The 12,385-nt window shown below is 40.7% G+C and overlaps 1 protein-coding gene across 7 annotated transcripts in view; it reads right to left on the bottom strand.

Annotated features, from left to right (window-relative positions):
* The window catches only part of TASOR2 (transcription activation suppressor family member 2), a gene marked incomplete at its 3' end in the record, with an annotated part of 97,448 nt that overhangs the window by 44,819 nt on the left and 40,244 nt on the right, over window positions 1-12,385 (bottom strand). For 6 of the 7 annotated variants that reach the window (XM_056573212.1, XM_056573219.1, XM_056573213.1 and 3 more), the window contains 3 exon segments: window positions 1,047-1,121; window positions 1,204-1,276; window positions 6,251-6,354. In XM_056573212.1, the coding sequence (XP_056429187.1) occupies window positions 1,047-1,121; window positions 1,204-1,276; window positions 6,251-6,354 (252 nt within the window). 7 annotated transcript variants of the gene reach the window in all.

Here is a 12,385-nt window from a genome sequence, read left to right as displayed (position 1 = left end):
AAAATACTTTTGACAAGTCAAAGGTTCTGAGTGGTGGGGTTTGGTGCAGAGACACCAAACAATCGCTACAAAGAGGGGGAGAAGCATTAAGCTGGGTGCTCTACCCTGCAGTCTTCTTGTTGGAGGAGACAAATTCTATAAAAAAGACGGATTTTCTGAGGGGAAAACTAGGGGCCCATCAGTGAGAACTATGATGGATATCATTTAAGTTGACTTACAGTAGGATTCTCTATGTTACCCATATTACTATATGAAAGCTTGATAAATGCCCCCATGTATTACTGAAGCACATGTATGAACTGGCTCTCCAGAGGCACCTATGTACTGTACCGCCATCTCCCTGCATTAAGAGGAGTTGCACCTTTGGATAGGGTGAGGATGACTTATTTACATTTTTATGGTGCACTTTGTGTGCTCTACAGGACCTCGAAGACGCTTCTGCCCTATACATTAAAATATTTATGGATTCTAGCATTTCTTTCTGACATAGGAGAGGACTTTTCAGTTACAATGCTTGTCTTTATATTTTATCATTTTTTCTGCTGCTTATGTAGCACCAATATATAAGCTATACAAAGATAGTTGTCACTCACAGCAGTCCTGCACCAAATCACACATACAAAAAGAAAAAACTCCCAAATCTAAAACACATTCTTTTAAAAAATATAACAAACCCATCAACAGGTTTTTGGAAAAAGGGAAGAAACTGGAGAACCTGGAAGAAAGCTACGGATCACTAGCAAAACATTAAAAACTCTGTGCAGATAATGTCCTAAGACCTCACTGCTGTAAGTAAACAGGGAATTGCATGTAGACATATAAATGAGAAATACGGAAACCTCTTATTTAAATTTACTCATAGCGCATAGGCAATAATATTTATAGCCCACCACCAAATTTTGCAGCACTTTACAATTCCGAGTTGACAAATAAAAACAAATATTAGAGGTAATAAAATTGCACACCGACTATTCAAACCAGATAGAAAATCAGCAAAATCTCATGGGCTATTCAGAACATACATTTAGCAAAGTAGACATTTTTACCTTTTTTATCCAAAACTTTCTGGTGAGGAAATAAAAACAAGGCATTGAGTTGAGCTGAGTTTCCATCATAGATACCTGCAAAACATTTTCATTTAGTTTCTAAATAAGAACAGTACATTCATAAACTATATAAAATCCTTCAGATGATAAAGGTTACCTGTGCTGTTCTGAAATACAGCGGAGCTAACCAATACAAGGAAGCCTTGGTCATTTAATACTTTGATAAGAGCCTAAAACAGAGAGGTGACAAGTATTAACTACACAGTAACATGTCTTACAGGATCTGCTGTTCCAACCAGTCAAAGTTTTTCTTGTTCTGCCACCAAAGCTCTGAATTTCATGGCTCAAACACACAAGGAAAATAAGCCTTCAAATTTTAAAGGATTACTCCGCTACCCAGCATCCGGAACACTGAGTTCCAAACGCTGTGTGCGGGCTTCCATGTTAACGCCCAGTCATGTGAGGTCACGTCCCGCCCCCTCAACGCATGTCTACGGGAGGAGGCGTCACAGTCATTGCGCCCCCTTCCCATAGACTTTCATTGAGGGGGCATGCAGTGATATCCGAGGGGGCGGGAATGAACACGGAAGCCCGCACACAGTGTTCGGAACTCTATGTTCCAGACGCTGGGGAGCGGAGTAACACTAAGATTTTTTTGAATAGTTTTTTGGCCAGGTTCACACATAGTATTCTGGTCAGTAATTTGCCAAAGCCAGTAGTAGAACGGAAGAGGGGGGGAAAAAAAAAAAAACTATAATGAAAAAAATTGTACTTTGTGTTTTGGACCCACTTCTGGTTTTGGCTCAAAATCCTGACCAAACTACTACAATGTATTTGGAAGGTCTTCAGACCCTTTCACTTTTTTCCCCACAGATTTTCCTTTTAAATTAATTTGCTTAGATTTCTTAAATTCTGTTTTCACATTCTCAATATGGGCTGTGTGTGTGTGTAAATATATACAATATTTAAACTGTGAATTTAATGTTATCGAAAAGGTTAAAAATATGAATGCAGAACAGGTACCGTATATACTCGAGTATAGGCCGAGTTTTTCAGCACGATTTTTCGTGCTGAAAACACCCCCCTCGGCTTATACTCGAGTGAACTCCCCCACCCGCAGTGGTCTTCAACCTGCGGACCTCCAGAGGTTTCAAAACTACAACTCCCAGCAAGCCCGGGCAGCCATCGGCTGTCCGGGCTTGCTGGGAGTTGTAGTTTTGAAACCTCCGGAGGTCCGCAGGTTGAAGACCACTGCGGCCTTCAACATCATCCAGCCCCCTCTCACCCCCTTTAGTTCTGAGTACTCACCTCCGCTCGGCGCTGGTCCGGTCCTGCAGGACTGTCCGGTGAGGAGGTGGTCCGGTGGGATACTGGTTCCGGGCTGCTATCTTCACCGGGGAGGCCTCTTCTAAGCGCTTCGGGCCCGGCCTCAGAATAGTCACGTTGCCGTGACAACGACGCAGAGGTGCGTTCATTGCCAACGTACTTCTGCGTCATTGTCAAGGCAACGCCTCTATTCCGGGCCGGAAGCGCGGAGAAGAGGCGCCCCCGGTGAAGATAGCAGCCCGGACCACCTCCCCACCGGACAGCCCTGCAGGACCGGACCAGCGCCGAGCGGAGGTGAGTACTCAGAACTAAAGGGGGTGAGAGGGGGGCTGGATGATGTTGAAGGCCGCAGTGGTCTTCAACCTGCGGACCTCCGGAGGTTTCAAAACTACAACTCCCAGCAAGCCCGGACAGCCGATGGCTGCCCGGGCTTGCTGGGAGTTGTAGTTTTGAAACCTCTGGAGGTCCGCAGGTTGAAGACCACTGAGGGCGAATGATGAGAAGAGGATGATGAAGGGGGGGTGTGGGGATGATGAAGGGGGGTGGGGATGATGAAGGGGGGATGTGTGGGATGATAAGGGGATGATGAAGGGGGGATGTGTGGGATGATAAGGGGATGATGAAGGGGGGATGTGTGGGATGATAAGGGGATGATGAAGGGGGGATGTGCGGGATGATAAGGGGATGATGAAGGGGGGAATGTGTGGGATGATGACAAGGGGATGATGAAGGGGGGATGTGTGGGATGATGACAAGGGGATGATGAAGGGGGGATGTGTGGGATGATAAGGGGATGATGAAGGGGGGATGTGTGGGATGATAAGGGGATGATGAAGGGGGATGTGTGGGATGATGACAAGGGGATGATGATGAGGATGTTAATGACGGGTCTGGATGATGACAGGGGGGGATGAGGTATTTCCCACCCTAGGCTTATACTCGAGTCAATAACTTTTCCTGGGATTTTGGGTTGAAATTAGGGGTCTCGGCTTATACTCGGGTCGGCTTATACTCGAGTATATACGGTATATTGCGAGGGACACTGGGCACAAAGTCATTTCCTGCCTCAGAATAATAGCAGCGTGTGATCGTTGCCTTATCTCTAAAAAAAAAAAAAAAAATTTACAAAAACTCCCAGCTTTCCGTGCAGCTATGAGTTGGAGACTAGAAGTTACTGCTGTGTTAAAACTGGGTTCACACCACGTTTTTGCAATGCAGTTCCCGTATCAGGTTTTTGATAAAAAAAACGGATTCCTCAAAACCTGACTAAAATGTATCAAAACATGTGTACAAATTTAACAAAAAAAAAAACACACGCATTTCAATACAGTTTTTCACCCGGATCAAAAACCGTGGTAGGCTACGATTTTGGGTATGAGAAAAAAAACTGACAAAATCGTACAGGATGCAAAACTGAAACCTGATGCATCTTTTGGCATACGGTTTTCGATGGAGAGTACAATGCATACGGTTTTCAATACGGCTCCATATGGTTTTCAAATTGAAAACGTATACGGGAACTGTATTGCAAAAACATGGTGTGAACCCAGCCTTATGTGATAAAGTACGTGTTTTAGGTTACTGAAAGTTGTTGAGATCTCACAGGAAACGCTGTGTTTTCTCCAACACCTAGACAAGGTACAAGCTAAAAAGAGAATTGTAGAAGACAACCTCTCAGGTCCCTGGTGTCTCACACACTGGCTGCAGGACCAGACTGAAGCTGTTCTATCTTGTAAACATTTCTGCAAAATGTACACCATATACAAGTTTCTGCTCAGCAGTCAAGGGTAGGTTACCCTGGCAGATTTAAGTTACACTCGCCACAACCTCCTCCTGCCAGAAAGCCGGAGTGCAGGGAAGGTGCAGTGAAAGGGACTAGCAACTGTCTGTAACTGGAAACTGGATAGCAGTTACTTGTAAATGGTGGGTGCACCATTTCAAGTTACTATGCAACTTTTATGCAATTTTAAAGTGTAGATATGGAGGTATGTGGGCTTCTTAAAAATATATTACAGTTCTCCTCTACATAAAAGAAACCAAGAGATTGATGGCATAATAACAGTAATATATGCCTATGAATACCATCTGATCTCAGATAGGCAAGCACTAATGTGGTTGTGCAGCACATGGGGTTAAATTGGTTCACTGCCCTTTAAAGGCGTTGCTTTATTTATGTGATGTGTGTCGAAGTATAAGAGAGTATCAAATGTTGGCAGAGGCTTTCAGTTTCATTTACGCCAAAACAGAAAGTAAAACTAAAAAATATCACTGTTTACTGGAGAAGAAGCTTTGTCAGTTTTGCTTCAACACAGAGAACCTACAAGCAAAGAAGAAGCTAAATACTTGAAGACATTCCATTAAATGAAACATTGCTTCTTAAAAGGTAAGAAAACCTTGATAACTTTGGATGGGGAGAATGTGGCAAGAATGTACACGTTGGATGCTGACTGTATCTGAAGGTTTATGCTAACTAGTTATCTTTGTAGAAATTCTGTTATATCGGACAGCCACTCTTTGATGAGAATAAAAGCAGAACTATATACAGCTAGCTGAAATAAAATAAAAAAAATAATAATCATAAAAAATGAAATAAACCATAAAATGGGTTAAAGGTGTTGGATGGGATTTTATATTTAAGATGCAAATACATGAGATCATTTGGTTAAAGAAAATACCAATATTCTTGCTTATGTATGCAATAAGGGCTTTGTAACATGTAATTCAGTGTTATGCTATACAACACAGCATCTAATAGCGCTAATTTCAGAACCATATAGATGAAAAGGAAAAAACATCGGCGACTCACCAAATCTTCTTACTTGAGCTTTATTTACAAATACTCACATAATACAGAAGTGTAACAGGGTGGACGGGTTCAGGGGGGGGGTACAGTAGGCGACAACGGCCGTGTTTCGCACAGGAGTCGCCGATGTTTTTTCCTTTTCATCTTTATCTATAGGAATTGCCTACTACTGTTTGACGTCAGAGCACCACCGAACTACATTTTACAGTATACTACCACACTCAGCCGCAACATCACAGTGGGGACGCAGAAGTAAGCAGTGCCGAGCTATCTTGTTTCTGTTTCTAATTTCAGAACCAATGATAACATGTTACTATGCACTGCACTTCACCAGCTGCAATACTGTGTACACACAGCTATGGCATTTCTACCAAGTCCTGCCTGCGAAGATCCATGCTGTCAGCAATCATGTTAAAGGGGTACTCCGGTGAAAACCTTTTTTCTTTTAAATCAACTGGTGGCAGAAAGTTAAACATATTTGTAAATTACTTCTATTAAAAAATCTTAATCCTTCCAGTACTTATTAGCTGCTGAATGCTACAGAGGAAATTCCTTTCTTTTTGGAACACTGATGACATCACGAACACAGTGCTCTCTGCTGACATCTCTGTCCATTTTAGCAACCGTGCATAGCAGATGTATGCTAAGGGCAGTATGGTGGCTCAGTGGTTAGCACTGCTGCCTTGCAGTGCTGGGGACTTGGGTTCAAATCCCACTAAGGACAACAATAAATAAAAGTGTTATCATAATAATGTCAGCAGAGAGAACTGTGGTCGTGATGTCATAAGAGAGCATTCCAAAAACAAAATAATTTCCTCTGTAGTATTCAGCAGCTAATAAGTACAGGAAGGATTAAGATTTTTTTATAGAAGTAATTTACAAATATGTTTAACTTTCTGCCACCAGTTGATTTAAAAGAAAAAAAGGTTTTCACCGGAGTACCCCTTTAACTACAGAAAACCGATCGTGTTCACTGAGTGACTCACTAGTTTTATACACTAAAATGAATGCCCAGAGACATAGGACTAAAATAAATATCAATTGATCTGTCTGTTTTTTACATTTTTATTCTTACCAAATCCTGATCTTTTAAGCACTTCAGCAACTTTTCAAGTTCAGACCCAACTATATCTGTTGCTATTACTGGATAAAAACTGTAGTAGATATTCCCACAGGATACTAAAAAAAAAAAAAAAAAAAAGCAAAACATGATAAGAAAAACTACACAAATCAAGACACCTAAGGGGTCCCAATGTACTTATGGGTGCGAATGCTCACCAGATGATTTCATCAAAATGTATTTTTCTATGCTGCTAGTTTGCTTAGGGTGGAACAGTCTGCATGCTCCGCATTACATTTTCCTAAACAATGCAGTCATTCATCTAGACATCTACTACTAAGACACTGCCCTGCTGTATTGCTGCTACTTACTGACACTGTAGGGCAAGCTACCCAGCATGTAAAACACATTCCCTTCAGAAATCTGGATGAACAAAAGGAGAACATTGGAGCAGTGTAAGTAGCAGGCTAAGAAGAGATATACCAAACATCAGGTAGTGGAGTTAACCATGTGTATGCAGTATGGGACATTACACAAGAAGGAGATAAACACAAGATGTATAGGCATTGAGAGAATACTTTACGGAGATAAAAAGGCCTGGAATAACAACTTGAAATGTTATACCACAGTCACAGGCCTTAAGATTATATAAAGGTATTGACCAATGGGTCATGGTAAGTAAGGGTAAACACATAAACCAGGCCTTTCTGTACTTGGGGGCAAAATAAGATGCCATAATATGAGGCTTAATAGGGCCCCCTTTCTTTTAATGAATGCCGCTGGTTTGAAGCTATTTTTAAAAGCATATGTTCCAATAAAAAACACTTTTTATATTTATTAGCATAAAAATTGTTTAATAGTATTGAATCATTTCAAGCAGATTTAAATTCTCTTTATTTAATGACTTCATTTCAACAGCTAAAGTTGAAGGAACGGTCAATAAACTACACCAAAATAGTTCAAAAGACACCAGTTCTAACCCTTTTTATCTTCCTACTCATTTGCATAGGCACCAACAAACCTAATCGGACATTCGCCAACTCCATTGACAGCAACGCATTTCTGAGCGGAGTCCAGAATACTCTGCCACAGAAATTCCACAATATACACTGTGCCGCAGAATACCACTAAAAGCAATGCTGCTGTACTGGAATTTCCTAGGCCCTAAGCCTGCAAACTTAGCACACTTAGGACTACATCGCTGAGCGGGATAATGAGTGGACTTCACAAACTCTTGCATTTGCAGGCTTAAAGCAGGGGAATGCAAGAGAGGAGAAAAAGAAAAAAAGTTCAGAATCAGCATCTTTTGAACTATTTACATATTAATGTAACTTAGGGGGTTTAGGAGGCGACAGTGACTCTTTACATAATTAAAAAAAAAAAAAAAAAAAAAAACAACAATAGGCTACCAGTTATGTTCGAAAAATATTGACCAGATAGGGAACCTCTAAACCATAACTTTTAATGTAATTAAAAATACAAAAAATAATAAATAAGGTGCTACTGTATCAAAAATGTACAAAAAATAATGAATCGCCGCCATCATATTACATGCTCAAAAATTTTCCCTTAACTCCAGTAGAGATCACCACAATTCATCTATTGTTCCTTCTCTCTATAGTACTGTATGTGGAATATAGTCCATATATTGTAGTCTTCTCAAGTCCCAGTTCACATTAGATGGGGATAACGGCTGTGTTATCAGCCTATAGATGTAAGATCAATTAAATGTCTTCTTTCTCAGATCTCTACAATAAATGTCTCTCTCTTGAAGTTAGTGCAGAAAAAAAAAACATGTATTTCTATCCAAGGCAGTGCTCTCCGTGACACTTAGACATATATTGCTATTATGTTTAACTCTACATATGGACCAGTGTCCCAATTTTTTACTGTCAAACTTATCATTATATAGTAAAAGATGGTAATAGCAACCTGATTATGTTATAACTCTGTAGTGATATGATGTGTACATGCAGCTGTATAAAACATGTATATGATATAGAATCTAAGTCCATGGGGTCTGACACTTTATCTAAATGTCCATTCAGCTTCTCGCTGAACATTTATCTCAATTCCCCCCTCTTTTTGGTGTTGGTATGACTTCAATCACTTGTGCTTTCAAACTGTCTGTCTGACTTTGGTATTCTGCAAAGTGTTTGCCTATAGGTGTCTCTCTTGCATGTTTGATGTCACCCAGGTGTTTCTGTATGTGTATTTTCCATGCCCTATAGGTCTTATCCACACAATTTAGGGGGCATCCACATGTTATTAGGTAAACTACCCCCTAGTCTCACAGTTCGCGAAGTGTCTGATGTCAAACTTTTCATTTGTATTTTCGCTTATGAAGGTCTTGCTTTCCACAACAAACAGACACACCCTACATTTGCCACAAGGGAATGTGTCCCTCGGTTTATTGGACTATTTTATTAGGATATCCCCTCGCCTTTAGTCTACTCCGCCGCTCATTTGCCTTGATCTGGAATTCCTCAATTGTAGAACAGTTTCTGCGCATTCGCAGATATTGGCCTGTGGGAATACCCCGCTTCAGTCCCACTGAAGCAGGGTACTCGGGGCAGTTTCCTTCCTGTGCACTGAAGTACAAATGGATCAAATCAAATTGCACTCTAATTTTTTTAATTTTCGAGACATTCCAGTTCATGTCTGTTAAAGATACTTGTGAATACAAGACCCAATTTATTTTGGTGAATTGCCTTCACAAATTTCTCAAAGTTTACTACTGTGAAATTCCAGATCAAGAAGACATCGTCTATGAAGCGAAGGCATAGAGAAATATGGTCAGTCCACATTGACATCTCTTCACAAAATAAAAATGAGTCCTCCCACAGCTGTACCTCACTGCTGGTGGAAAGACCGTCCCTCAAATACAAAATAATTTTTAGTAAGTACAAATTGTAAGAGCTGTATCACGAGTTGGTTATGATCTGAAAATTGCGTACCTCTACTCCTCAAAAAGAATTCTACCGCGCCTAAGCCCTTGTCATGGGGTACGTCAAGTGACGCCAGGAACGCTCCTTCCTCCATTCTAAGGTCCTCAATGCGCTTCAGTACATCTGTAGTATTGCGTACATATGAAGGTAAGGAGTAGACAAAGGGGCTCAGGATCAAGTCCACATGAGTCAGATTGTCAATACCCGATAATATGGGCCTTCCTCTTAGGAGTGGATACCCCTTGTGTATTTATGTAGTAGAATAAAAACATGCTATTTTAGGGGATTCTGGTTTCATATACTCATATTCAGTTTTATCTATCAGCTTATCATGAAGTGCTGAATTTAGAATTGGCTATAGCCCATCACCAAACTGCTTTGTAGGATTTTTTTTAGCTGAACTTAGCATTGTTTATCATTGAGGATTTTAAGGCACATAGACTTGTATTCCTCCCTGGTCATTAACACAATGTTTCTCCCTTTATCAGAGGGTTTTATGACCAGGGAGGAATCTTTTTCCAAGTCCTGAAGTGCCTTCCTTTCATCAAAATTTAGATTTTGATCACATACTCTCCTAGAGCTTAAGGACCTAAATGCCTCGGTTACAGGGTCTACAAAGATATCAATATTTGAGTAATCACCCAAAGGGGGGTTTGTGCTTTTTTTTGTGCACATTTGTAAAGGAACCAAGGCCCTCATTTATATTCCCTCTTTCCAGAGTTTCAAGGTCTCTGAATATGGGCATATCTTCTGGTTCAATTCCTAATTCCTGTCCCCGATTCAAATCGCGCAAAATAAAGTATCTTAATTTAAGTTTTCTAGTGAATAAATTAATATCTTTAGTCCACAGGAACGGCTTAAATTTAACCGTTGGAATATAAGATAGCCCCTTTGATAGTAGATTCATCTCTGCCTGATTTAATTGTGTCTCTGTAAGGTTTATTATCTGCAGTTTGTGTGTACTCACTATTTTTCCCCCTTCTATGTCAGTCTGGTACTCCTCAGTAGATATTCGACATGTTGGGGGTCTGCTCTAAAAAAAAATAATAGAACCTCTACGTGGACATCTTGGTCAGCCCTTTCTATATCCTCTTCCTCTACCTCCACTATACTGTTGATGAGAATTCTGGTTCCTCTCAGTGTCCAACTCTTCACATTCAGATCAGGAGGGTTCTGTATCCAAAATTTGTGTACTCGTGCGTTTGAGAATCCCATATTCCTGCTTTGTTTTGAAATCTGTTGAGTGTTGATCTGTTCCATTGCTGCATTTAGATTTGATGTAATCATTTCTAACTGTACTTTTTCGTCTTCTAACAAGATTCTCATCAACCTTGGCAAACTTTATGTTGCCTCTCTCCCACCTTTCTTTGATATGTGGCGTTTGTACACATGCTGCAGGAGTTAGTTGAATCTGTAGTCCACGCGGGACAATTTGATTACTGGTGTAATTTTCTGAGCTATAATTTCCCAGCTCAATCTTGCATGATTCTTATACAAAATTCTTATACAAAATCTAAATTTTGACGAAAGGAAGGCACTTCAGGACTTGGAAAAAGATTTCTCCCTGCTCATAAAACCCTCTGATAAAGGGGAAACATTGTGTTAATGACCAGGGAGGAATACAAGTCTATTTGCCTTAAAATCCTCAATGATAAACAATGCTATGTGCAGCTAAACGTTCCTACAAAGCAGTTTGGTTATGGGCTATAGACAATTCTAAATTCAGCACTTCATGATAAGCTGATAGATAAAACTGAATATTAGTATTTGAAACCAGAGTCCCCTAAAATAGCATGTTTTTATTCTACTACATAAATACACAAGGGGTATCCACCCCTAAGAGGAAGGACCATAGTATCGGGTATTAACAATCTGACTCCTATGTGGACTCGATCCTGAAGCCCTTTGTCTACTCCTTACCTTCATATCTACGAGATACTACAGATGTACTGAAGCGCATTGAGGACCTTAGAATGGAGGAGGGAGCGTTCCTGGCGTCACTTGACGTGGAGGCGCTCTACTCCCCCATACCCCATGACAAGTGCTTAGGCGTGGTGGAATTATTTTTGAGGAGTAGAGGTATGCAATTTTCAGATCATAACCAACTCGTGATACAGCTCTTATAATTTGTACTTACTAAAAATGATTTTGTGTTTGAGGGGTGGTCCTTCCACAAGCAGCGAAGTACAGCTATGGGGAGCCCCTGCGCCCCCAGTTACACTAACCTGTACCTCGGCTGGTGGGAGGACCAATTTTTATTTAGTGAAGAAATGTCCATGTGGACTAACCATATTCCTCTATGGCTTCGGTTCATAGACAATGTCTTCTTCATCTGGAATTCCACAGTAGAAAATTTTGAGAAATTTGTGAAGGCAATTAACCAAAATAAATTGGGTCTTTAACAGACATGAACTGGAATTTCTCATTATAAAAATTAGAGTACAATTTGATGGATCCATTTGTACTTCTGTGCACAGGAAGGAAACTGCCATGAACACCATGCTCCAGTGGGCCACCCTCTCCCACTGAAGCGGGGTATTCCCACAGGCCAGTATCTGTGAATGCGCAGAAACTGTTCTACAATTGAGGAATTCCAGATCAAGGCAAATGAGCTGCGGAGTAGACTAAAGGCAAGGGGATATCCTAATAAAATCGTCAAATAAACCAAGTGGCACATTCCCTTGTGGAAAATGTAGTGTGTGTCCGTTTGTTGTGAAAAGCAAGACCTTCACAAGCACCCATACAAATGAAAAGTTTGACAGACACTTTGTGAACTATGAGACTGGGGGGGGGGGGGTAGTTTACCTACTAACATGTGGATGCCCCCTAAATTATGTGGGTAAGACCTATGGGGCATGGAAAATAGGCTTACAAGAAGACCTGGGTGATATCAAACATGCAAGAGAGACACCTATAGGCAAACACTTTGCAGAATACCAAAGTCAGACAGAAAGTTTGAAAGCACAAGTGATTGAAGTCATACCAACTCCAAAAAGAGGGGGGAATTGGGATAAATGTTCAGCGAGAAGCTGAATGGACATTTAGATAAAGTGTCAGACCCCATGGACTTAATGATTCTGTATCATATACCGTATTTATCACGCACCGGCCTATAACATGCACCCTAATTTTACCAAGGATATTTGGGTAAAAATATCCATGGTAAAATGAGGGTGCGTGTGTGCGCGTGTATACCCCGATA

Source organism: Hyla sarda, chromosome 4 (genome assembly GCF_029499605.1).
Source record: "Hyla sarda isolate aHylSar1 chromosome 4, aHylSar1.hap1, whole genome shotgun sequence".
NCBI lineage: Eukaryota > Metazoa > Chordata > Amphibia > Anura > Hylidae > Hyla > Hyla sarda.
This window is presented reverse-complemented; position numbering and strand designations above follow the sequence as displayed.